At 55.7% G+C, this 26,366-nt stretch overlaps 1 protein-coding gene across 1 annotated transcript in view; it reads left to right on the plus strand.

Moving 5' to 3' along the window:
• Nucleotides 1-24,394, plus strand: part of ARHGAP35 (Rho GTPase activating protein 35) — an 89,772-nt gene extending 65,378 nt beyond the window's left edge. The window contains exons 4-7 of the mRNA XM_040977861.1: nucleotides 17,972-18,049; nucleotides 18,548-18,679; nucleotides 21,425-21,530; nucleotides 21,771-24,394. Of these exons, the coding sequence (XP_040833795.1) occupies nucleotides 17,972-18,049; nucleotides 18,548-18,679; nucleotides 21,425-21,530; nucleotides 21,771-22,128 (674 nt within the window). The 3' untranslated portion in view covers nucleotides 22,129-24,394. The remainder of the gene's footprint in view (nucleotides 1-17,971; nucleotides 18,050-18,547; nucleotides 18,680-21,424; nucleotides 21,531-21,770) is intronic.
• Nucleotides 24,395-26,366: the final 1,972 nt, after the last annotated feature.

Below are 26,366 nucleotides of genomic sequence, written 5' to 3' on the forward strand. Positions count from 1 at the left end.
CTCCCTGCTGGGGCTGTTTACCTGTGTGGACCCCTTAGAAGAGTCACAGAATGCACCCACTCTCGCTCTCCTCTGTCTCGGCCACGTGAGGACATGGTGAGGAGGCAGTGTCTGTGAGCCAGGAGGAAGGCACCTACATCTTGGATGTTCCAGGCTCTGGAGCTGCGAAGCTCTTTCAGGCCCCAGGCCGGGGTGTTTGGTTATGTCAGCCTGAGCTGCTGGCGGCTGTGGTCGGGCCGGTGTCAGAACACCCGAGAGCCCCGGGCGGCCAGTCCTTTCTGCATCCTTGCGTCCCGTGGGGCCCGGCTCTCAGAGGATCAGCCAGGGTCTTTGTGTCTGCCTGGCGAGAACAGAGCAACTGGGTCAGTAGGAGTGGGAAGGGAGGCAACACAAAGTCAGGAGGACTGAGGCAGGTGGCTGGAGACGTGGAAGAAACCACTTGAGAGCCCTGGTCTGCGCAGATAAGCTGACTCCTTTGTGCGCCGGCACTGGGCTTGCCGGCTGGAAATGCAAGAAGGCCAAGGGAGGCCTGTGGTCTCGCCCCACTGTGTTCTTTTACTCCTGGCCATAATTGTTTGGTTTTTTTAAATTCAGTAGCCTCCCTACAGTTTAATAGACACACAAAAAAATAAACTCACAGAATCTATCTTTTCACAGAAGCTGAATTTGATTGAAACAAAATCTTGCTAGTTTATAGTCCAGAGCTCAGATAACTGAAACCACAGTCAGAGCTTCTGTGTGATTTGTTTTTGCGTTTCTGATCTTCTGTTGTGGTTGTCGGGTCAGCACTTAGGCCGCGGCAGGGAAAGCACTTTCTGGAAAGGCTCTCTCCTGAAGAGCTCCCGTCCTGGGCAAGTCTTCTGTGGGAGCAGGCCCTCTGCAGAGCTGGAGGGGCGGAAGTCTGTGCTTGGGACACCAGCCCAGGCCTGGAAGGTCTGAGTTTAAAACAGAAGTTGCATAGTAGTTGTTTTCTCACTGAGACTAAAGAAAGAAAAATAAAGTAAAATTAGCTAGCTTGAACTGAACTTCAGTAGAATGGTACTTAATGTGATCCTGGAGAGTAGGATTAAAAATCAGTTTATTCTGATAGAGGAAACAGTCCATATGAGGAATCTCTACGTATGAAAAATAGCATGGATTTTCAAAAGGGATTGTTGTTGTTTAAGATTTATTTACTTTTATTAGAAAGTCAGATTTACAGAGAGAAGAGACAGAATGGTCTTCTATCTGCTGGTTTTCTTCTTAAGTGGCCACACTGGCCAGAGCTGAATCAATCCAGAGCCGGGAGCTTCTTCCGGTTCTCCCACGCGGGTGCAGGGTCCCCAGGCTTTGGGCCGTCCGACTGCTTTCCCAGCCCACAAGCAGGGAGCTGGATGGGATGTGGAGCAGCTGGAATTAGAACCAGCACCCATATGGGATCCCAGCACATGCAAGGCGAGGACTTTAACCACTAGGCTATCTTGCCAGGCCTCGGTGAGTTTTGATGCTGCTTCATGCAATTCTTGTTTCTGAGCTGCCCATCCTTGTGAAAACAGCCCGTTACTAGTGGCTTTGTGGGAGGCGGGTACCCGACAGCAAGCGGGGCTGTCATGATGAGTTGGGAAACGTATCAGTGGCAGAGCTGAACATGGCTGGGTAGCAAGAATGTGGTCGTGGTGGTTTTAATAATGAGAATGTTGAAGATAATTAACGTTTGGAAGGCTGGTTCTCAGCTCTCTGTAAATATTGTTTGATCTCTTCCTCCCGGTGAGGGATGGAGACTCAGCGAGGCCTTCTCTGCCCACACACGGCCTAACACATCTAGACATCGCCATGTCGCATTTCCTGCACAGCGGCTGAGGAAGCTTCATCTTCCACATGATCTTTGAAGGGAAGGACTTATTCAGCACTTGAATAATAGCAGCAAGATGACCTGGGAGCCCTGTAGATTAGTTAAGGAAAAGCTGGTTTGCTTTTTAGAGAGTGGGAATTGCTATTATTGTCATACTCTTACCTCTTCAGAGAGATTAAGACATAGACAGAGCCTCGGTGCTCCACCTGGCTGGACCCATTGCTTCTCAGGAGAGGTGTCCGGCAGGGTGTCCTGGCTCCAGGAGGAGGCGTGCCGCCGGGCTGCTCAGGAGCCCTGGGATCGGGGCGAGGGCCTTGTCCCCCGGAAGCTTCGCTGGGCCTAGCTCAGTGCGGGGATGATGATACGAGGAAGCCATTGGAGAAGTGCTTGTTCATAGCTGTCCAGTGCTCTCCCCAGCCTCCTGACTCAGACTCCACGTGTCTGTGCTACGTGGTGAGGGGGTCTTAGTTTGTGTTTGCCTTTAGTTATAATCTTTCATATAGCACTAATTCATTGCTGTTTGTTTTTTCTATTTTTTTTTAAGATTTATTTATTTATTGGAAAGTCAGATATACAGAGAGGAGGAGAGACAGAGAGGAAGATCTTCTGTCTGATGATTCACTCCCCAAGTGAGTGCAACGGCCGATGCTATGCCGGTCTGGAGCCAGGAGCCAGGAGCTTCTTCCGGGTCTCCCACACAGGTGCAGGGTCCCAAGGCTTTGGGCCGTCCTCTGCTGCTTTCCCAGGCCACAAGCAGGGAGCTGGGTGGGAAGTGAAGATGCTAGGACAAGAACTGATGCCTGTATGTGATCCCAGCATGGGCAGGGTTGAACCATCATGCCAGCCCCTGTTTTATTATTCTTACGCCTCTGTTTTACTGTATCCACTTTGTACTATTTCAGCTAAAATACAAATCTCCAGACTTGTCCTGCTGAAACCATTATCCAAACATGTACCGACACCTCCTACGCATATTCAACCTGTTGAAAACAGCAGAGATAGAATCTCTTTCTCTTCATTGCGCTTGCTATGAACTTAGGTGTGTAATCTTTACTGCCTGCCTTCTGCTTAACCACCCCAAAACTTAATAGCATAGTGTATTTTGGGTCCTCTTAAAAGTATCATTTTGAATTCTTCCTAATTAAGCAATTTGTAGAAAAGTTGTGAGGAAGGAGCCTTACTCACCAAGGGTTTTCCTTAAGTATTAGTTATGCAGGGGTTTACTGGTATATCTTATCCTCAGACTGTGTCACTGCCCACGGGTGGCCTGCTTCCTGCTGATTGTGTGTGTGTGTGTGTGTGTGAGAGAGAGAGAGAGAGAGAGAGAGAGAGAGAGAGAAAGAGACTGTGAGATCCGTTCCACAAGCTTGCTCCGAGGGAGCTCGGTCCCCAGCCCCGACCCAGTTCCCTACTGTTGGGGTGCTCATGTGCAGGCTTTGCTGCCCACTGCTGGAGTGATTACTTGGCTGGATGGAACTGTGTACACAGAGGGAGAAGGCAGGGAGTGTGTGATGCTAAGGGCTTGAGCAGGCCTGCAGCATCACAGGGGGGACAAATGTCCTGTGTTCCTCGTTGGCAGGGAGTGTGTGTCTGGAGAACAGGGAATGGGTGGGGAACTCTGAGGTAGATTTTGATACTCGTGGGCTTGGGAAGCAGAGCCGGGGCTGGCCAGTCACAGATTCAAATGTCCATTTTGGAGGTAAAGGAGAGGTAAGTCACTTCAGAAGACTCAGAAAGCAGTGGAAACCACACCACTTCTAAAAGCTGAAAAGTATTAACAGCTGAGTGTCCAACTGATAGATGACTAACAAAATGTCATTTGTTCATCTGGTTGAATATTATTCACTGAGGTAAAGAAATGAAAGGCAGAGACACACCCTGAGGTGGACAAGCCTTGAAAACTTCAAGCCAATCACAGTTCACATGCAGGATCCCACTCACACGTGGTGTCCAGGCTGGCGTCAACACAGTGGTCTGGCAGTAGAGCCATCACCCTGCAGCACCAGCATCCCACGTGGGTGCTGCTTCAGGTCCCAGCTGCTCTACTTCCCATCCAGCTCCCTGCTTCTGGCCTGAGAAAAGCAGCAGGAGGTGGTCCAAATGCTTGACTCCTGCTGCCCTTGTAGGGAAACGCTGCAGCCTGGCCCAGGACTGGCCATTGTGACCATCTGTTAAAAAGAAAAAATTCCAGACTAGGCAGCTCTATAAGACAGAAAGTTGATAGGTTGTCAGAAGCTGTAAGGAAGGGGGATTTGGAGTGGTGGATTTTTGTGTTTCTTTTGTTTGTTTGTTTGTTTGTTTGCTTTGTTTTGTTTTGGTTTTGATTAGCCAGAAGTTTGTAAAGCTGATTGTAGTAAAGATTGCATTCCTGAATATGCTAAAAGCTGTTAGGGTGGGCATTTGGCACAGGGTTAAGAGACACTGTTCAAGACCCCTGCATCTCCGTCAGAGTGCCAGAGACCAGGTTCTGTTTGGCTGCCAAGCCAGCTTCCTGCAGACTTGCATCCAGAAGGCAGCAGGTGGCGGCCCAAATGCTGAGTCCCTGCCACGCGTGTGGGCGCTCGGGACTGAGCACGGCACTCCTGACTGGGGCTAGCCCACCCTGGCCTGTTGGAGGCAGCAGGGGAGTGAACCACCAGCTAGATCAATCCATCTCTGCCTTTCAAATGCAATACATTTATGTTTATGTACACACATAAGTTTTTTTTTTTAAGATTTATTTTTATTATTTTTTCATTGGAAAGGCGGAGAGACAGAGAGGAAGATCTTCCATCCGATGATTCACTCCCCAAGTGAGCGCAACGGGCCGATACTATGCCGATCCAAAGCCAGGAGCCTCTTCCGGGTCTCCCACGCGGGTGCAGGTTCCCAAAGCTTTTGGGCCGTCCTCAACTGCTTTCCCAGGCCACAGGCAGGGAGCTGGAAGGGAAGTGGGGCTTCCAGGATTAGAACCGGCGCCCATATAGGATCCCGGGCATGCAAGGTGAGGACCTTTTAACCACTTGCGCCACCGCGCCAGGCCCACACATAAGTTTTTTTAAGATTTATTGATTTTTATTGGTAAGTCAGATATAGAGAAAGTCAGATATACAGAAAGGAAGATTTTCCGTCCAGTGATTCACTCCCCAAGTGAGCGCAATAGCCAATGCTATGCCAATCCAAAGCCAGGAGCCAGGAACTGCTTCCAGGTCTCCCACACGGGTGCAGGGTCCCAAGGCTTTGGGTTGTCCTCCACTACTTTCCCAGGCCACAAGCAGGGAGCTGGATGGGAAGTGCAGCTGCCAGGATTAGAACAGGCACCCATATGGGATCCCAGCACGTGTAAGACAAAGACTTTAACCAGTAGGCCACGCCGCCGGGCCATATACATATAGTTTTTTTTTTTTAAGATTAGTTTATTTTTATTACAAAGTCAGATATACAGAGAGGAAGACAGAGAAGAAGATCTTCCATCTGATGACTCACTCCCCAAGTGAGCGCAATGGCTGGTACTGTGCTGATCCAAAGCCAGGAGCCAGGAACCTCCTCCAGGTCTCCCACACGGGTGCAGGGTCCCAAAGCATTGGGCCATCCTCGACTGCTTTCCCAGGCCACAAGCAGGGAGCTGAATTGGAACTGGATTTGCTGGAATTAGAACTGGCGCCCCTATGGGATCCCGGTGTGTTCAAGGCGAGGACTTTAGCCACTAGGCCGCATCGCTGGGCCCTATACATATAAATTTAATGTATATTTTAGTGAGAAGCTACAGGACAGACATTGTGACACAGCACGTTAGGCCATTGCTCGGGATACCTACCTCCCGTAGTGCTGGCTTGGGTCCGGGCTGCTCCACTTTTCCTCAAGCCACTTGTTTAGTGTTCTCTCAGAGGCAGTAGCGAATGATTCACGTGCTTAGGCCTCTGCCACCTATTCCCAGAGACCCCGACGGAGGCTCAGACTCCTGATTTCTGTCTGCCCAGCTCGGCTGATGTGGAATTGGATGAGGGAAGCAGTGGGTGGAAGATACCAACAGACTCTCTTACCACACCTGTGCTGTCTGTCTTTCAAGTAGAGGAAAATAAGTATTTCTTTAAAACTTTTTTTTTAATTTTATTTATTTTTATTGGAAAGTCAGATTATACAGAGTGGAAGAAACAGAGAGGAAGATCTTTCATCTGATGATTTATTCCCCAAGTGGCCGCAGCGACCAGAGCTGAGCCAATCCAAAGCCAGGAGTTTCTTCCAGGTCTCCCACACAGGTGCAGGGTCCCCAGGCTTTGGGCCATCCTTGACTGCCTTCCCAGGCCACAAGCAGGGAGCTGGATGGGAAGTGGAGCAGCTGGGATTCGAACCTGTGCCCATTTGGAATCCCAGTGCGTGCAAAGCTAGGGCTTTACCCACTAGGCTACTGTGCATCGCCCTAAAACTTTTTTTTTTAAGATTTATTTTTATTGCAAAGTCAGATATATAGAGAGAGGAGGAAAGACTAAGAGGAAAATCTTCTGTCTGATGGTTCACTCCCCATCAGAGTGAACAGCCAGAGCTGCCCCTGATCTGAAGCCAGGAGCTGGGATCTCTTCTGGGTTTCTTGCATGGGTGCAGAGTCCCAAGGCTTTGCACTGTCCTCTACTGCTTTCCCAGGCCACAGGCAGGGAGCTAGATGGGAAGTGGAGCTGCTGGCATTAGAACCGGTGCCCATATAGGATCCCGGCCCATATGGGTTAGCCGCTAGGTCATCCCGCTGGGCCCAAGAAAATAGATATATTTTTTTACGTTCCCAATTTGGTAGTTAGATTTTTCACTGAGTCTGGAGCAGCCCGGATTAATTTCCACGTGGATCCTTAGGGTGGGGTCCACTTCCACGCATGGGTTCAGGCACTTCTGTAAGACTACCACCTGGATGAAGCTGCCATGGTACGAAGCATCAGACCCAAGGGGCGGGAGACACTGTCCATCCTGAGTGTGTTGCCCCCTCACCGTGGAGCCACAGCAGGCACAGGGCACAGCCTCGTCCTCGGGGAGTTGATGACGCAATAAAGCCCCAGGACGGAGATCCTCTCAGGGAGCCCTGGGAGCCAGTCGTGGGGACTTCACAGGTGAGTGCAGTGGCAGTGAGAAAGCCTGGACTCTGGTTTCCTCTTCACCGCTCTCTAGTTTGCACAGGCCCGGCCAGGCTCTCGTCGCCCTCCAGCTTTCCAGGCATCCAGGCCAAACGGCCAAAGGGTCAAATACTCACATGACAGACAGTGAGTGTAACAACTAGTAGCAGAGCTGTTTCCATGTTGTCAGATGTTAGCAGTGGTGCCGTATTACAGAGGGAAACCAACCACGATAGCCTGAGGTGTCTGTGCATGCCTGCAGTGTCACCACGGATCTGTGTGTGTCTGGGTGACGTGCTTCCCCATGGTGGCCAGCAGCACACACCTCAAGAAGGGAACGCTTGATGGGGCACACGCTGCTTCAGGAAGTATCAGCCAGGTCTTTGCTAATCGCCTTTCAGAACCTAGTCAGGGGAAAATGCCAGTAAATACGCAAAATAAATTATGGGCATGAGTTTCCAGTTTTTTTGTTGAGAGCAAGCTGGAACAGAACCCTGATGGAAGGAAGTCCAGGGGCTGAGGGTCTGCAGTTCTTTCCCAGCCTGCAGCTGTTGGTGAATTTCCGCTCGCTGTAACTGGCAGGCAGCACCGGGTCCTTGGTAAGTGGTGCCCAGGGCAGCATCTCCATGCGGTCCCATTCCTGCAGGGGGTGGGGTGTATGCAAGGAGAGGACATGCAGATTCACCCTGGCACACAGGTTACCAAGTCCTGTCTCTGATTGTCATGCCAACCCTGAGGTAGGTGTCATTTCCAGTTTTCTGAGGAGAAGGAAGTTAAGATCAAAATGGGGCTGCAGCTTGAACCTAGAGCCATTGCTCCCTCAGCCACGCCCTCCCTCCACGGGATAATCTGAAGCAGGTACAAGACAGACTGGGTGGGCCAGGGGACTCCCAGAGATGTGAGGCCAGACCAGAGAGCTCTGCACTCTGTCCACTAGGCCAGAAGCTCCCGACAGCCCAGGAGGGAGGTCCTGTCCTGCCCTTATCCACAGGTGGGATTCGCAGCCCCACTCCCCAGCCCCTGCTCCCCCCTTGAGCAGCTGTTGCCCAATTCCGACAGCAGTCCCGGGAGGGCTCTGACTGCCACCCTTGTCTTGACTTGCCAACTGCACTCTCCTGACTCCAGTTCTGCTGATACTATACACACCAAACTCTAGAAGACCTTTGATTCTCTGTACTGGTGTAGGCTCCGAATCAGCCAGATGGGCAGCTGCCCAGGATGAAGGACAGGGAGGAGGATGTGCTGCATCCATGCCCCGGCTCACCGCCCTCTCAAACCTTAACAAGTTAGTTCGGGACATGTCTAGGCTGGGGGGGGGGGGGTCAGTCAGAGTTTCCATGACACGGGCATGGTCGCCTGAATCATTGGCAAGAGGCGTTCCTGCCGCTCAGGAAACTGCAAGGACTTTAGACGTTCCATACAAGGAGGCCAGGAGAAGTACCATTTCCTGTAATGCCGCCCTTGTCCCTTCCACTGCCCCTGAGTCCCTCCTTTTGCAGCCTTGCCATGTCTTCCAGGGCCGAGCAGGCAGATGAGCAAGGCTGGAAGGCCAGCCCAGCACTGGCCCAGGGTCTGGGTGTGGCTCTCTCTCCCTCTCGGTGCCTTCCCACCGCCAGCGCTGCAGTAGTTTTCTCTGATCCCTTTCACGAGGGGAGGCAGAAGTCTCGGGCGCCTGTGGGCATAGGCCACGGGATGGAATGTGCCAGGGCCCACATCCCAGCTGGGCTTTGACTGATGAAACTGTGTGTGGCATCGGAAGAGCTGGCTCAGAATTTTACCAAATTCTTTCCCACTTGGGAAAGACATATCCTGCAAAAAAAAGTACCCGATGTTGCCGGCCACACTGATCGCAAGCTGCCAGGAAGAAGGAGGAGCAAGCCGAGAGCTTCTAGCTGTTGCGCCTCGCCCCTGCCGAGGGCCCAGGGGACAGTAGTTTCTTCGCGACAAAGCAGCTGGCTTCAGTCCAGATCCTCCTGCCTGTCCTTGAGACCAGGGAGCAGCAGGTGCAGGCACGGATGCCCGGTGGGCCTTAGGGAACATGGTGCCATATTGTGTTGCTTTGGATTTGTGATAAAGTGCTGAACTTTAAGGTCTGTGGCTTTGATTCACTGTGATTTTCATGAGGGTTTTGTGTTACTTAATCCCTCTCTCCTCCTTTAATTTTAGGTTTATTAACAAGTTGCTTTCTCACAGACAAATAGTCTTTTAAAGCTTCCCCTGTTTTATTTACTGCCCCTGTGTTTCTTCTTGGAGATTGAGCACAAGCCACTTACATTCCAGAAATTCCCCATTGCCATGAAGGCTGGCAGTTAGCTCGCCAGCCCTTGCCTGTTCCAGATCAGCAGAGTTCATTTAGCTTGTGACTCGGCATGGCAAGCGGATTTCCTCCAGCCCTGTGCGCTGGCAGACCGCCCCGAGAGCCCCGCAGCCAGAGAAGTAGGGCTTGTCGGTGGCCCTGCCTTCCATCCAAATCAGAAATAGTCTGGGTGGCAGCCCAAGTCCCCGACACAGTTCCCACAGGCTTTCCTTGCCCTGAGCCAGCTCAGAGGGGAGGAGACTACTGGCCCCCGCCGGTCAGGCAGAAAGGTCCAGAGGGACAGCAGCCTGTCGCCTCCCAGCAGTGTGCCAAGGCCGTCAGACTACATGCCTGGAGAGACCCTGTGGTCCTTGCTCTTGCATTCTGTCTATGTTGTCTGTCTGTCCCGCCAGTACCACTGTGCACACACGGACGCACTCCCTTTGTGTGTGGAGTGCCTTGCTGCTGGAGTTTACACTTGACTCCTCCTCCTGCACTCTTAGAGGTGTGAGAAGGCAGAGGTGCCGCAAGCCTGAGGTCACTGGCAGGTGCTGACCCCAGCTGAGCTCAGTGCTGCGTGCTGCTGGACAGGAACTTCTGACGTCACCACAGCTCTGGGCTCTGTCACTCCCATTTGTCAAATGCAGCAGTTTACTTATGGCTTAGTGGCTGTTGAGCAGGATACTGGAGTTGAGCATCCAGGTTCCCACCAGCTGCCTCTTTCCCCAGCCCTGCCCTGGCAGGTGCATGAGTGTCTCCCAGCCCGCTCGCCAGGCAGTGAAGTCGCTACATTGACGAGGGTAGGAAGACAGTGCTGGGAGAGGGGACCAGTGAGCCCACCAGCAGAGCTTGGGCCAGCTTCAGGGAGAGGGGCCATTCTTGGAGACTCACTGGCCACCAGTGGCTGGCAGTCAGACGAGCGAGTTCAACAGGGAAGAGAGGCAGAGGCTCTGTGGGAAAAGCACCTCAATACCCACAACAAGCAAGGCAGGCGCACAGGCCACAAGGCAGTTGGAGAGCGACTCCTGGAGCCCGCTTCGTTTCCTGCAGCTGTGGAAGCGTGTGCTCCGCTCTGGACACCTTCGCAAGAGGAATCCCAGGTGCAGCCCACCCTCTGTTTGCTCAGACTTGGCGTGTCCAGGGGCACCGACATTCGGCAGATAATCCCACAATCGGCCAGGGCCACTGGCTGCTGCCCAGAGCCATGCAAAGTCCAGGAGGAGTGTGTGCTGCTGGAACTCAGTACTGGGACCAGATCTCCTTGGTGGAAATGGCGCTGTGTCTGTGCCTGGCCCAGCTGTCAGAACTGCCGCAAAGCAGGCAGTCCCTGACAGGACTGAGGGAGCCACTGCCAGCAGGCAGCCCCGAGGCAGGACGGGGTTTGCGCTTTGAGACCCCACAGGGCCATGGGGTATAAGTGAAGTGGGAGGGGCAGGAGGCGGGCTTGAGCATGGTGACAAAATCCCCAGGGCCACATTCTGTCACTTGTGTTTTGTACTGAGCATTGGGTCAGGGAACCGCTTTGCTGCCCAACGTTTGTGGTATTCTGACAGTGGGAGTTCTTTCTCAGGGCAGAGAGGGAGGCCAGGAACGGAAGGGCCTGAGCCTGCCATGGATGGCCCTGCTGTGGTCACTGCAGGAAGCTGTGCCTGCCCAAGAGCAACCTGTGTCCTCTGGCAGCTTTTCCACCGGCATGCTATGGAATGGCACCCGGCCTGACGTGGTGGTGTCCGTGTGGCGTGGGCTCTGCATGCTGGCCGGCAGTGCCTCTGTCCTCTGTGCAGCCAGGGGCGCCCTAACTGTGGTGCTGCTCCTCAGCTCCCCACAGTATTGCGCTGGACTTCCCTTCTCCAGCCCCTCCCGGGGCCATGTCACACAGACGGGTGGACACGATATACTGGCAGGACAGGCTGCCCCTGCTCACCGTGACAGTGGCTCCCAGTGCTGTCCCTCCTGAGTAGGCACAGAACCAGCCAGAGGTGGCCTGAGTGGAGTTCCCTCAGGTAACAGGGTTTCTTAATTATGGCATGAGGGTGGACATTTTCTTGGAAGTCAGGGAAAACGCAGACCTGTGTTTGGCTCAGAGAGGAGTGCAGAAACCCCATCCCCACTGGTCAGTAAAGACTGGAGCAGCTTATGAGTCTGGGCCACCTGCCAGGACCACATGCTGCTCCAGACTTAGTGTGAGACCTTGGTCACCCCTCCTTAGCCCTCTGATGCTGGGCTCGGCCTGTGCTCCATGTGCCAAGGCTGTGGTGGCACAAGAATGCGTTCCATCATGGGGAAAGTGGTTGGGCCTTGGCAGAAGCCATCCATTGGAATTCCCAGGGAAGGCCACTGACAGGGGAGACGACAAGGGACCCTGGTGTTGCAAAGAGTCAGGGCAAGGAAGCTGCAGGCCGCGGGCGTGGCTTCGGTGCAATGCATGAAGCCTTTGTGGTGGAGTGGGCAGGGAGCTGTCCACTACCGCCACTACCACGGGGCAGCAGACATCTCCTCGGGCTCCCCCCGCAGCCCCATAGCTCACTGATGAGAAACCTGAGACGTGCATCTGCCTGGTCAACAGAATGGGAATTGCATGTGAACCGTGGGGACAGGCCTGAATGCAGTGTCCTACATGGAATATTTAAGGGAGCTAGCCTGGGCGGGCAGGGAGTGTCCTCGCTCTGTCACTAGAGCCAGGTTTCAGTGAGCAGAGGCCTGAGATGCCACCTGGCGAGTTCACGTCGCTGTCACACTGCCTGGGACATAGCAGCGTTAGGCCCTGCAACCCACATGGCCTCCTGGCATTCTTCGGTCTGGCCCAGCCCTGACTATGTGGCATCTGGGGATTGAGCCAGCAGGTGGAAGAACTTTTCTCTGACTCTGCACCTTGAAATAAAATGAAAAAATAAGTAAAATTTAGAGAAAAATCCTGGCTGTCAGTCTGCAGCTCCAGGGCGGTGGCAGTGCATCTTGGCATCTCTGGGCTGCCTTTGCTGTCCACAGATGAGAAAAAAAGCTCTGTTCCCCTCAGAATCCTGGGAAGATACACTGACCCTTCCAGCAGCAAAGCTGTAGCAGTGCCAGCAGCAGCCAGGCCTCAGGGGAGGGTTGGCTGGCATCATTGCTGTTCTACTATTGTCATTGCCACATCATGCACTTGTGGTGCTGCGTGCTTTCACTTGTGTGAGCTTCCCTCCCTCTCACAGCATCTGCACAGGGTCCTGATGGATGCTGCTCACCTGGCTTTGAGAGGACCAAGGCCACTTGGTCCCAGGCCCCAGTGGGTCTGCAGACGGGCACGTCGTGGCTCAGCTCTCAGCACAGGCGTGCCTACAGGCAGACACCAGTGCTGAGGCTTGTGGGTGCAGAGAAAAGGGAGAAGAGCTGCAGACCTTGCCCCGTGGGCCCGCCTCATTGATGCCATCCTGTGACAATCAGATGAGCAAAGCTCACCCAGGCCTGCCCACCTTCGCTTCGCTCATCAGTAGAGTGGCCACTCCCTGGGAAGTGGCACTAAGATCTATCCATGCATTTACCACCACGGAGAAGGAATAGGCACGGTGGTGAGGACTGTCACTCCAGTCCTCCCGCTTCCCGTCAGCCCATGTGGGGGTGGCCAAGGGCTGCAGAGGTGTGCAGCGGTGGGGGGAGACTGCCGTCACTTGGCCCGCTGAGAGCTCAGGCCTGGGACTTGCTGGCGTTTGAGGTGAGCTTGCTGGCCTCTGAGTTCCCAGCAGCCTCCAGATACATCAAGAGAAGGGGCTGATGTACCAAATGCTTTCAGCTTCCAGAAAAACCTACAGAAGTTGTTTTTAGTTAAGTCCTGTCTGGCGTGGAGCGTTGTAGAGCACCAGTTACATTTTTTTTTTAAAGACAAAGTGCTGAGGTTTTATATCTAAATTTAGAAAGTAAAAATAAGCAAGTCTGAGTTTGTCTTGGAGGAAGTATTGGTTTGTTGCTAGAAAGGAAACTTTAGAGGAACCAGCCCAGGGGTGAGCGAGCAGAGGAAAGCCTAAGCCGGCCACTGCAGATAGACTTCCGGCCAGCAACCGAGCGGGAAAGAGCTTCGGGGCTCCAGGAGGGAGAGCTGTGTGGACATCTCAGGAAGCCAGGCTCTGCCAGGGCCGATCCTAGCCTGTGGAGAAGCCGCACTGCCAGGCACCTGCATGAGAAGACCAAGCATGGAAATGTCCTGCCATGCAGTGTTGGATAAATGCTCGCGGAAGGAGCGTCTGTCTCTGCTGTGTGTGGGTGCATAGCCGTGTCACGAGGTTAAGGTGACGCCTCTGGGCACGGGCAGTGCCCACCTGCATTGCATATCTAAGTGCCCGGGTTTGGGTGTGGGCTCTGCTCTTGGTTCCAGCTTCCTGCTTGTGCCCACCCTGGGAGGCAGCACTGAGAACAGGCAGTGTTTGATCCCTGCCACCCACCTGGGAGACTGGAATTGAGTTCCCAGTTCTAGAGCATTTGGGGAGCGAACAGGAGTCTTCTGTCTGCCTCTCAAAAAAGTATCATCATCGTTACTTAGACTTGCTTACACATAAGCAACATCTTTAGTACTTTGTAGAAATATTTAATCCCTAAAGGAACTGGTCCCGTGTCAGTGTGCTCTGCCTTGCCCCCTGCCCTTAGAGCACCTGGAATCCAGGAGCCACGCAGCCGGAAGGCCAGGGCAGCCGGAAGGCCAGGGCAGCCGGAAGGCCAGGGCAGCCGGAAGGCCAGGGCAGCCGGAAGGCCAGGGCGCTGGCCCAGCGCAGTCCTCCTTCCCCCCCAGCGGCACCAGCCCCGCCTAGGCACGTGCTGGAAACAGGTCCTGGGGCTGTACTCAAGCCAACTGCATGTTGGCCTCGGGACACAGGCCTCAGCATCAGGATTCGCATCCCACTGTGCGGTGCTCTGCCCTTGTGATCTTGACCTCTCTGTTCCCATCTGTGAAACGGGATTCAAGAGTTATCTAAGAACTGATGCGAGAACACGTGGCAGGCATCCATCACATGCCCCAGATGCGGTATGCATTCCGCATGTGTTTATCAGTGTTGCTGCTGTTCACTGTCTTCCCCGGCCAGCGGCAGCCCCGTCGTGCTTGCTCACTAACCGGGGGCTCCCCGGTTCAGGCCAGGCTGGTGAGTGAGGGCCGGCTGTAGCTAGGAGGAGTTACATGGAGAAGGGCGTCTGCAGTGCTGTCGTTTCCATTCTTCCCCTAGCTGTTCCTGAGCACCTGGGACAGAGCTTTGGCGTGTGGGGTGACTGAGCTGTTTGAAGATGGTAACCTTGGCCAGCGCGAGCTGCTTGTTCTGTTCCCAAAGAGCAGCTTAGACATAGAGCACATTTGAAACCCGTTGGGCCCTGAAAGAGACCGCGCTTTGGTGACGTCACTCTTTGAAGATATCTGGGGTTGGGGTGTGACTGAGTTTGGTGTCAGCTTTCTCGGGTGACTTGGGAGCCTGGAACGACCAGGGCAGGTGGAAGCTACACTTGGTCTAAGAATTCTGCCTTGTGCCAGCAGCCATGGGGCAGTGCCTACAGGAGCGTTCTGGTGGAGTGCAGCGCCTCGGCCATGGCCACGGCCCAACCCGGCCCCTGGGCACACACATGAGCGCCTCACTGTGGCCATGGCCTGCATCGCACCCATGTTGCCAGCACCCTGCGTGGGGTTTGCCGTCTGCTCTTGGGTTTGCTTATGTTGTAATTGAGGTCTAATTAGTAGTTGGAGTGAATTGTGCTGGCCAAGCCAATGATACCTTTCCTAAATTATGCCATGGTGTTATGTACAACAGTGGTGGAATTGTTATTTTAAAGGCAGTTTTGTGAAATAAACATACACTCCAGTGACAGGAAATGCCGGATTGCTGATTACTGATGCTTAGGAGCTGCCTTGGGTGTGCACGTGCCTGCCCTGGGAGGCCCTGCCCAGGTGCAGAGGGCTCTGCTGGCTCGCACCAAGGATCAGGGTTGCCAGGGAAGAGCAGTTAGAGGGACCTGTCCAGATTGCTCCGCTCCTAAACTGTTTAAGCATTTGGTTTTTGTATGAGAGTAATTCAAGAAGTGTATGGCAAATGAAAAGAGAAGTTTGGGGACAGGCAGTCAGCACAGAGGCCCTGCTCGGGACGCCCACTCCCCATGTTGAAGTGCCTGGTCCCAAGTCAGCTCCGCTTCTGCTCCAGCTTCCTGCTGCAGTCTCCCGGGGTCCTCACCACTTGCTGTGAGAGAACTCGGCCCCAGCAGTTGCCAGCATTTAGACGATGGACCAGTGGTTGAGCACTCTGTGTATGTATCACAAAGCAAAAAAATAAGATGTTTCTTTTAAAAAGAAATTTTTTTTTAATTGCAAAGGCAGATATACAGAGAGAAAAATCTTCTGTCCACTGGTTCACTCCCCCAAGCAGCAATGGCCGGCTGAGCCAATCCAAAGCCAGGAGCTTCTTCTGGCTCTCCCAAGTGAACAGGGTCCCAAGGCTTTGGGCCATCCTTGACTGCTTTCCCAGGCCACAAACAGGGAGCTGGATGGGAGATGGAGCAGCTGGGATTAGAACCAGCGCCCATATGGGATCCCAGCGCATTCAAGGCAAGGACTTTAGCCACTAGGCTACTGTGCCAGGGGCAAGATGTTCTGTCTTGTTTTGCTTTGCTAAAGATTTATTTATTTTTATTGCAAAGTCAGACATATAGAGAGAGGAGGAGAGACTGAGAGGAAGATCTTACATCTGATGATTCATTCCCCAAGTGACCGTAACAGCTGGAGCCATGCTGATACGAAGCCAGGAGCCAGGAGCTCTTCTGGGTTTCCCACATGGGTGCAGGGTCTCAAGGTCTTGGGCTCTCCTTGACTGCTTTCCCAGGCCATAAGCAGGGAGCTGGTTGGGAAGTGGGGCTGCTGGGATTAGAACCTGCACCCATGGACCAGGTGCTGTGGCCTAGCAGTTAAAGTCCTTGCCTTGAACTCACCAGGATCCCATCTGGGTGCCGGTTCTAATCCCGGCAGCTCCAGGACACCCCAGCCAGGCACTCACTGCTCTCAGAGCAAGGCTTGTACTTGTCCAAGCCTCGTTTCTCTCTCTGTGTTCTCTTCCTGGGGCTGCTCTTCCGAGACGTAGAAGAGGCCGTGGAGTCATCCATCTCCTGAACAAGAGCACTGCAGGCTGGGCTCACGCGCGGGGACGGCTCCGGGCTGGGCTCACATGCAGAGCTTCTTCCAGCCTGACACCAACACCCTCAGTTGCTCCAGCAACCAACTGGGTGCAGTTTCCAGCTTGAAGGCCCAGGGGCATGATGGCTTCTGCTCTGATGTCCTACAGAGGTCCCTGACCCAGCACAGGGACTCAGGGAACCCAGACCCACTGCTTTTCTATCTCCTGAGGGCAGGCAGCTGCCCGAATAACTGCACTACTGAGAACCAGGCCCACAGGAGCCCACGAGCTCTGGGTCCCATCAGCTGGGTACTGCCCACAGTGTTGCTGGTGTCTGTGGGGACATGGGGGCACATCCCTGGGCAGCCTGCAGTCTTGCTTCACCCACGAGGCCCACACTCAGTTTTCCCCTTGGCGTCACCACCCTGTCATCCTGGGATCTCCGTGCTGTGCAGTGGGCTTTGCTTCGTGGGGGTGGAGAACAGACTCGGCAAACACTGCTCTGCATCCCCTTGCAGCTGAGCTCCCGCCCAGACCTGGCGAGAGCTGCCTGTGCAGCCTGGGAAGTGGGTCTCTGGCTTGACTGTATGTTCATCCAGGTTATTGCCCTCTGACTAGTGCCTGGTGTTGTCCCTACGTCAGGCTGTTTCAAGATAACCACAGAGCACGACATTGTTGTAAAAAGTGATAAAAAGGAGCAGGTGCTTTGCGTAGGACCAGCATCCAGATGGGGTGGCAGCACCACGAGCTGAGGGGTGGTATGCTACACCACTGTACCACCAAGGGAAGACTTTTTAAATTGTATTCTTTGTGGCCTTTAAAACATGGTACAAGTCGATTGGGGGCCAGCCATCATCCAGTGTGAGCTCTGCTTTTTCAAGTTTGCTGCTCCATTTCCAACCTAGCTCCTGCTGGTGTGCCTGGGAAAACGCCAAAATACAGTGCAAGTCCTTTGGTCCCTGCACCTGCATGGGAGACCAGGAGAGACTCTGGGCTCTCAGCTTTGACCTGGCTCATCTGAGAAGTGAGCCAGCAGGCCGAGAGCTTTGTCTCTGTGTGTGTCTGTCTGCCCATCTCTAATTCTTAACTTCCAAATAAAGTTCTTTTTTAATTTAAAAAATTATAATATGAAGTGATTTTGGTAATGTTACAGCTTTAGTCAGAGTTACAGAATGAGAGGGAAGATAGAGACCCACTGGTTCATCTACTGGCTCATTCCTCAGATGAGCACAAAAACCAGGGCTAGGCCAGGCTGAAGCCAGGAGCTTCTTCTAACTCTTCCACAGGGGTGGCAAGGGCCCAAGCACTTGGGCCATCCTCTGCTGCTTCTCCCGCCATTAGGTGGAAGGGAAGTGGAGCAGCCAAGATTTGAACCAGCACTCATATGTGACGCTGGTGTCTGAGACAGTGGCCCTACCCACTGCAACACAGTGCCAGCCTCAGTCACGTGTGCATCAGAATGTACGGAGACAGAGGTGGCTGTTAGCTCCTGTGTATCTGTGCTATTCTCATTTTTACCATAGAACAAGTACTTTTGAAGTTACTAGTGAGATCAGCTGGGGAGGGGTTGAGCCCCTGGATCAGCCACAGGACCCTGAGAGCCCCTAACAGGAGCCTGCACCCCAAGGCTTGATACCTGTGCTGTCTCCTGCAGGGCTGAGCACGGAGGGGATCTACCGGGTCAGCGGGAACAAGTCGGAGATGGAGAGTCTGCAGAGGCAGTTCGACCAGGGTAAGGCGAAGGCGCGGCCAAGGGTGCTGGCAATGCCATGAGGGGTGCTGGGGCCACAGGGATGAGGAGGTCTGTGAGAGAACTAGAGTCCTGCCCCCGCGTGTCATGGCGGCTGAGCTGCAGCCTGGAGACTGCCGGGTGCCTTGCAAGGGCTTCCTCCCCCCATTAACTTGGCACAAAGGTTCTGGACCCTGGGGGTGAAGAGGTGGGCAGGCAGCAGGGCACAGGAGGGGCAGAGGTGACTGACCGTGTAAGAGCATGTCAGGGCCGGGTTCCGGGCCAGCAGCCACAATCTTAGTTGTTCTCACTCTTCTGGAAGTGGGCCAGCTGCACCTTTGTCCCTGATAGGGGTTGCGGGGGGGATGACCAGCACAGAAAGCAGGGGGCGGGCGGTGGAGGAATAGCTCTGGGATCCCAGTTGCTCGCCTGTCTGCTGGTTCCAAGCCCCGCATGTTCCTGCTATGCCCACCTGGCCTCACCCCTCCACCCTTCTTTTAGACCACAACCTGGACTTGGCAGAGAAAGACTTCACTGTGAACACTGTGGCCGGGGCCATGAAGAGTTTCTTCTCGGAGCTGCCGGACCCGCTGGTCCCGTACAACATGCAGAGCGACCTGGTAGAGGCACACAGTGAGTGCTGGGCTGGAGGGAGTTTGCGGGGAACAGGAGCTGCAGGCCCCCCGAGTGCTCCGCTTGCCAGAGCTCTGCCTTCCCTTCGCCTACCCAGGACAGGGACGGGCCCGGGGCGGGCCCTGCAGCCACGTGAGCTGGAGGATCGCTGGGTGCTGCTGCAGGTTAACGCTGTATGTGCCCCAGCAAGGGTGAGGAAGAGGAGAGGCAGGCTCCAGCGGCTCTCCAGTCCTGGGGCTGCCCTCTGAGTGACCTTGTGGGCAAGTGCACCCTGAACCGCCCTGGTGGCCTCTCTGCATAGCACTTCCTCTGATGGTTGTTTCCACAGCCCAGTGCCGCCTTCACCTTTCTCTGCCCACACTGCCTTGCACTGCCCACAGCCCCTGACCTCGGACTGGGTGGGAGCGTGGGGTACCGGCCCCACTGCTATGTGCCCTGATGATGGAGGCAGGGCGGCTGGTCCCCAGGTGGGCAGGGTGCTGGGTCCGCAGCTGGCCCTTTGGGCAGCCTTTCCCTTGTGCGTTTGTCTTGACTTGGCGCCATCTAGAGGCCTGTAGCATCCTAGCACCCGAGCAGCTCCCATTGTTTGCACTGGAGCAGCTGACACCACACCTTTGGGGACTTTAGAGGGGGCGATACTGGCCTTAAGGGGATTCCGCAGCTGCTGCTACCCTGGAGGCAGCTTCTTGCCGCAGCTGCTACAGCCTGGAAAAGGGTGGAGGCACTCCACTTCCTCTTCCCATCCTGTGCTTCCCGTGGCCCCATGGTCAGCTAGGGCTTCTTCAACATGGGGGAGCGGGGTAGACCAGGCTGAGAAGAGTGGGCTGTGGGTGACTGGGCTGGGCTGGACCAGAGATGCCAGGAGGGGCAAAAGGCGTGGTCAGGACATCGTGGAACAAACAGGGTCATGCCCCAGAGTATCGACCCCAGCCAGGGCCACCCCGTCACACTGTGCTCGATCCTGGGATTCATAGGAGTCAGCATTGCAGACAATGCCGTGGAGGCCAGCAGCTTCCCTTGGGGGTCAGAGGGACCTGTGCCCATTTGGCAGAGGACACAGCTCACACTGCGGCCCCTAGGCACCTCAGTGCCAAGGTCAGCGTGGGACAGACCCGGCTGCACGATGGTGGGCTCTCACTCTCCTGGGACAATCCTCACATCTGCCTAGGGGGCTGTTTGGAGGTGTTTCCTGTACCCACATCTGGGCAAGGGCCCTGCGTACACCAAGACAGATGGCAGGGGTAGGGCAGGAAACATGGAGAATTCAGGATTTCAGGAGAACAGCCTGAATTCTCCAGGCCAGACCCCTCCTGTCCTTGTGGTTCAGGTGTGCAGGTAGTCGGGGACCCTGTGGGAGTTCCGCCCCCCAAGCCCTGGGCTGTGTGTGCTGGCAGAGGGCGAGAAGGTTCCTCCTCAGGTTTCCAGGAGCCACTGGCCCTTTTTTCCCGAAATTCTTGGGGTCTCAGTTGTTCTAAATTGCCTGGTCTGTGTCCAGATTTTGTCTTGGTTCAGTTATCCCCAAAATGCCCCTGTGGACTTTCTGTGCCAGGTGCCCGTCCCATTCTTCCCCAGGACAGTGTTGCTGTCACGCCTAGTTGGTCTCCCACAGGAGAACCAGGGGTCCCCTGCCTTCCCAGGTGCATTGGCAGGGAGCTGGAGGGAAGCAGAGCTGCCGGAACTCGAACTGATAGCCTGGTGTGGGACGCTGGCATCATAGGCAGCAGTGTGTTATACCACGTCACTGACTTCCAAACAAACTTTGTAACTGTTCTTAATGAGTAGCTCTCATTTTTTTTAGCCATGTGTTACGAGGCAAGTAAGACTCAAACCCACTCTGCCGGCTTCATCCTCACGCACCTGCCAGGAGCACTTCTGAGCTGGGTTCCTGTCACCAGCTCCCTCAGCCCCGCCTGGGCTCCCTCCAGTATTGGGTCATGCAGCTGCTGCGGTTGTACTCAGATATGTGCCCATGCCCACCTGGGGGCTGGGCTGGAGCCCGCATCCCGTGAGGCTATGGCCCCAGGCTCCCCACATGTGCCACACACCAGTGGGCAATCCTCAGGCTGCTGCTGTGACCACCTGCTGTTGGCTCCCAGAGATGGCTGTGCCCAGGGAGGCATGCGCTGACCAGGCAGCCAGACCCTCTTGGGCCAGGAAGCCAGGATGTCATGTCTCTTGGCACCCCAGATGGCTCATCAGCGAGGTGACTGTCCCTGCCTGAGCTGGACCTGAGGAGGAGGAGTAGACATTCCCTCTGATCTCCCTTCTACTAAAACCTCAGGAGCTGCAGTGGGCACAGCCTGGGCTGGGCGGCAGTGGGGACGGGGCAGGACTCTCTGGGGGCTCCCCGGGGGCGTGTGTGGCCCACTGAGCTGGCCAGGAAGTGGGCAGCTTTCTGCATCACGATGCCTATCTCCAGGGGCAACCGGATGAGTGAAGAATGGGTTCTTTATGGTGGCATGTCTGCATGGCTCCATCTGGGGGCCAGGAAGCCCTGGGCACACAGTGGTGCCCTTCAGCAGGGCCTTGGGATGCAGGGGTTGGCCTGGCCCCTGGGCCCGTGCCACCACCAGGTGCGCCAGCCTTGGGCATTGAGTTTGAGGAGAGAGCAGGGAGGGCCCAGTGTGTTTAGGGCTGCCCACCTGTACCAGCCACCAGCAGCCCATCTCCGGCTCCCCACTGCCCAGTGCCAGCTTGGAGCCCAGAAGCCCCACAGACTTAACCAATGAAAGTCTTTCTCCTCAGAAATCAACGACCGGGAGCAGAAGTTACATGCCCTTAAGGAGGTGTTAAAGAAATTTCCAAAGGAAAACCATGAAGTCTTCAAATACGTCATCTCTCACCTGAACAAGTAGGTCTCCTACTTTCTGGCTGATTCCTCTGAGGAATTGGCAGCTGGGATCATAGATGCAGGGCGGGCTGAGCGAGGCTGGCAGGCTGAGCAAGGCTGGCGGGCTCACACCTGACTGCGCTCACCTGGGGAGGCAGGCCCGGCAGTCCCAAGCCCCTCAAGGGCCTCTGCACCATGTGGCCATGTCCCCACTGTCAGGGAGGGCACGGGGGCTCTGACTGGGGCTGCTGTCACCCGCAGGGTCAGCCACAACAACAAGGTGAACCTCATGACCAGCGAGAACCTGTCCATCTGCTTCTGGCCCACGCTGATGCGGCCGGACTTCAGCACCATGGACGCGCTCACGGCCACGCGCACCTACCAGACCATCATGGAGCTCTTCATCCAGCAGTGCCCCTTCTTCTTCTACAATCGGCCCATCAGTGAGCCGCCCGGGGCACTGCCCGGCTCGCCCGCGGCCGCTGCACCCACCGGCCCCTTCCTCACCTCCACACCCATTGCCAGTCCACCGTCACCCCCCCAGTCGCCCCCGCCCACCCCTCAGTCCCCTCTGCAGCCCCTGCTCCCATCCCAGCTCCAGGCTGAACACACGCTCTGAGCCCCCCGGGCCGCGGGTGCTGGAGCAGCGGGCTTCTCTCTGCCGGGGTGAGCATCCGGCCTTGAACAAGACCAAGTCCCCTGGGGCAGGGCCAAGGGCCCCTGTTCCCCTCCCCAGCTCCGCAAGACCTCAGTGGGAGCAGCAGTCCCCAGAGCTGGGCTGTCGGGCACCAAGCCCAGTACCCCAGTCTGGAGGCTGAGTGGAGCCCTGTGAGGAGCGGACCAGCACAGGGGCAGCCCAGGTGCCTGTGCTTCACGGGGGGGTGCCCCCCGACCCTGGGCCTATGGAGCCCCTGCTCCAAGGGGCTGGGGCACTTCCCGTCCTTCCCTGTGCTCGCTGCCCCCACAGGAAGGGCCCTGGGGACCCCTCAAGGTACAGGCTGGCATTCCCGCCCAGTGGACAAGAGCAGCGGGACACAGCTGGACCAGGGTGCAGCCCCTTGTCACAGGCTTCCTTCTGGAGACGTTCCTGGGTAACCACGGAAACTGGAAGCAAAACAGAAGCCCTCCAGTCACTAAAAGAAAAAAAAAAAAGGAACCAACTGTACACCCCTGGCCTCTCCACTTGTGCTGGGAGGCCAACAGGTGGAGGGGGGCTGTCTGACAGCACCACGGGGTACCCTGTCACCAAAGCCCCCTCCCATAGAAGGTGGTGTGAGCCAGGGGCATGCGGGGGACAGGCAGAAGAGCGTGGGTGCTGGGTGCCAGCCTTCCAACACACTACATGGTTATTGAAACACTACATGGACTGTTGTGCGTGCGCAGAGGATGCAGACAGCCGAAGGGGTCCACTGGGGTGGTCGAGTGGGTTCCTTTGATCCAGGCCCTGGAGGCCACCTGAGGGTACATGGGGACGCCTCTCATGGTCCTAGGGCCAGCAAGCCCACCTGTCCCCAGTGCCACCCCTTGGATGGCCTGCTGCCCACACTAAGGTACCCTGGGAGGGGTAGCGAGTGCCCCGCCACAGCTTCGGTCTCATTGCACTTTAAGACTCTGCATCTGTGGTTTGCTCCGGCTGGGCCGGCCCTGTGGACGACCCCCAGCTCCCTGAGCCCCTTTGTGCAAGCTGGCTGTCTCCCCAAAACACGGTGCTTGGCCACACTAAGTCACCCCTCGGAACATGATGTCCCAGTGCATCCTGGGCCAGGGTGGTGTTGGGTGGGGCTCTCTCTTGCCTCCTGGGGGGCTGCTGCAGGCTGAGGTTGGTAGGTGGGCCTCCAGATCCCCCAGTCCACAAGGCCCAGCCGCTGGGCGGCCAGCAATGCCTCTTGTTCTGCTTGCCTGGTCAGCCTTTCCGGGAAGCGAGGGAGACGCGGAGAGGAGCAGCAGGAGAGAGGGGACGGCTGTGTTTCCTACCTTTACCCTGCACAACTTCCCGAGCCCACCCTGGGAGCCCCCGCCGGCCACATCACCCCTCATCAGCTGCAGCATGGCCAGGGCTCGGGGTGGGGGTGGACGGGCCTCATTTCTGTTGCATCTGCAAGCTCTGCAGCCCCTTTGCTGCTCTAGCCTGAGGTGGGGAGACCCGCAGCCCTGAGTTGGCAATGGTGGAAGGGGGCGCACCTGGGGGGCCACGGGGATGTCACATACTGTGGGATTGTGCAGCCTAATGGCAGGGGTCTGAGACTGACAGCAGCCCTGGGGCATCTGATGGTGACAGAGGCAAGCCCAGGGGTGCGGGCTAGTGACCTGGCTGGGAATCTCCTCCAGGTGGTTCTCCCAACACTGGCTGTTTCCAACAGGGAGATGGGCCCCACAACTCTGGGAGCCCCTGCATCCATCCAGCTTGAAATGGGAGGCGCAGGGGCAGGGCTCTGGGTCTGTCCCAGTGAGGACCGAGCTTGACACAGGTGCAGCGCCCTGCCAGGAGGGACCAAAAAAATTCCCTTGAGACCAGCACCCCCTTGGTTGCCAGCCTGTTGGTCACAGGCTGCCCCCTCCAATGAGAACTGTGGGCCTGAAGGCAGTGGCCAGCTCTGGGCTCCTGCTTTCCAGGAGGGGATTCAGCAGGGCTTTGCCGATGGGCTTGTGGCATGGAGACACCCAGAGTCCATGGTCTGTGTAGGATGGAGCCCACACGGGGGCAACTTGCCAAGCTGCCTGTGTCACCCCTCTCCCGAGCAGCCAGGCCACTGCATTTCCATGTGGTCAAGACAGGGCATAAGTTATTGTTTGCATTAAAAAAAAGTCTTGTTCCCTGTGTACATTTTAAAGGAAGCAAGTGTCTCAGCATTGTATGGGAATAAAATGTGTTGGAAAATTTGGAACAGCGCTGCTGCCGGCTTATTTTTCTGGTACTTGTATTTTCACATGTCAAATGATCTTTATATATGTCGAATTAACAGATATTTTGAGTTTCCTGAGAAAAAAACTTATGAATGGTATTGAGATGTGTCGTAGTCTGGCCGTGTGCCCACAGTTCTGTCGTGCTGCGGAAGTGGAGCTGCTGTGTGTAGGAAGGCACCCCTGGCCCCTGCGGGCACCTGCCAGGGCAGCCTCTAGTCGGTGTAGGAGCGCGGCTCCGTGGCGGCCCCGGCCCCGTTAGTGCATGGTCAGCCTCCCGCGGCTGAAGCATCTCGGACAGAGGTGTTTTTGTTTGGTTTTGTTTTTTAAAATCATGTATTTGCTACAAAGTATTGTACTTGTCTCAATGGGAATGGTGTAAAAAAAAAAAAAATCCTGAAAAGGCCTTATGTGATATGTATCATAGTTAATAAATCAATCTTGTAAAAAAAAAAAAAGCTGAGCGAGCTGAAGGGGCCCCCAGTCCCGTGGCCCCGGAGCCACCCCCTTGCCTCCCTCCAGCTTGTCTCCCATGACTCTATATTTCTAACCCCTCATCCCCCAGGCTTTCCTATCACAGCACTTCCCACAAGCCCCAGGGACCAGACCCCAGCTTCCAGCTAAAGCCACCTCGTTAGGGGTGCCCAGCAAGGCGGGGGGCAGAGGGAGAAAGGCTGAGTACTAGGACAGGTGCCACACCCATGTTCAAGAAGACCGAAAGCCACACTTGACCTTGCTGGCGGAGGGACCCGGGCCTTGGAGCCAAGGGCCATGCAGCCCCCGTGCTGGAACGGGCCATCCGCCACACTGCACAGGACAGCCCCTCGGCGAAGCCTCGGCAACACCACCCCCAAGAAAGACCCCTTTTGTTGAGGCACTGCTGGTCCCCATGCCCTCCTTACCCCTTGGGCTTCTGGGCTCCTGGTGTCTACTTCCCGGCAGTACCTCGAGCCATGACCTGGGTATCGCAGCCGAAGTCCAGCTCCCCGCACCCTGGCTGCCTGCAGCCCCTCATAGCTCCTGATTCGGTACTGGGAGCAGGAGCTGCTGCAGCTGCTAGGCACCTGTGCCTGGCTGGTCCTGGAGAAGCCACGCCCTCAGGTGCCTGTTGGCCCGTGAAGTCTTGGCCAGGCAGACAAAGGTCCCCACTGCACTGCATCCTCAGTGTGCGGCCCAATCGGTGTCCTCTGAAAACTGCCCATTCCTTGGTGCTTCCAGAACCATGCAGGTCCCCCACGTGGGCACAGGGACCAAGTCCTTAGGCTGTTTTCCTGCTGTCTTCCCAGGTGCGTTAAGCAGGGAACTGGACCCAAAGTAGAACAGCTGAGATACGAACTGGCACCCATGCGGGATGCCAGCATTGCAGGCGGAAACTTTGCCCACTGCCCGCAGTGCTGGGGCCTAACCTATTTTTCAAAGCTGATATGCAGCTGGAACTTGGCATGCTTCTGCTCAAGCTCTCACCATTCCTGTCTCGGGTGCCTCAGCCAGCACCACTTGGTAGAGAGCTGGGAGGGGATTCCTGCAGGGAGGGTGGGTCCCTTTGCAGGCCTTGACTTTGACAATGCCCAAGGGATAAACCAAGCTCTCCCACATGCTCTCTGCTCCAACACCTGCCTCCTGGCCCCTCCAAGCCAACCCCTTCCCTAAGCTGGTTCCCCACAAGCCAGAGACCTCTGGGGCGGTGGGGTGCTCCCCCTCCCACCCAGAGGCTGCTCTTCCCCAGGGCTCCCACCCCACAGATGCATTCCTCAAATGGCCACAACATTCAGGACTGCGCTGATCTGAAGCCAGGAGCTTCTTCCACGCCTCCCAGGTGGGTGCAGGGCCCAAGCACTTGGGCCATCCTCCACTGCTTTCTCAGGCGCCTTAGCAGGAAACTGGGTAAGAAGCAGAGCAGCTGGGACTTGAACCAGCATCCATAAGGGATACTGGCACTACAGGTGGAGGCTTAAC

The sequence above is a fragment of the Ochotona curzoniae genome, unplaced genomic scaffold (assembly GCF_017591425.1).
Source record: "Ochotona curzoniae isolate NIBS_2020 unplaced genomic scaffold, NIBS_Ocur_1.0 contig_2861, whole genome shotgun sequence".
Taxonomy (NCBI): Eukaryota; Metazoa; Chordata; class Mammalia; order Lagomorpha; family Ochotonidae; genus Ochotona; species Ochotona curzoniae.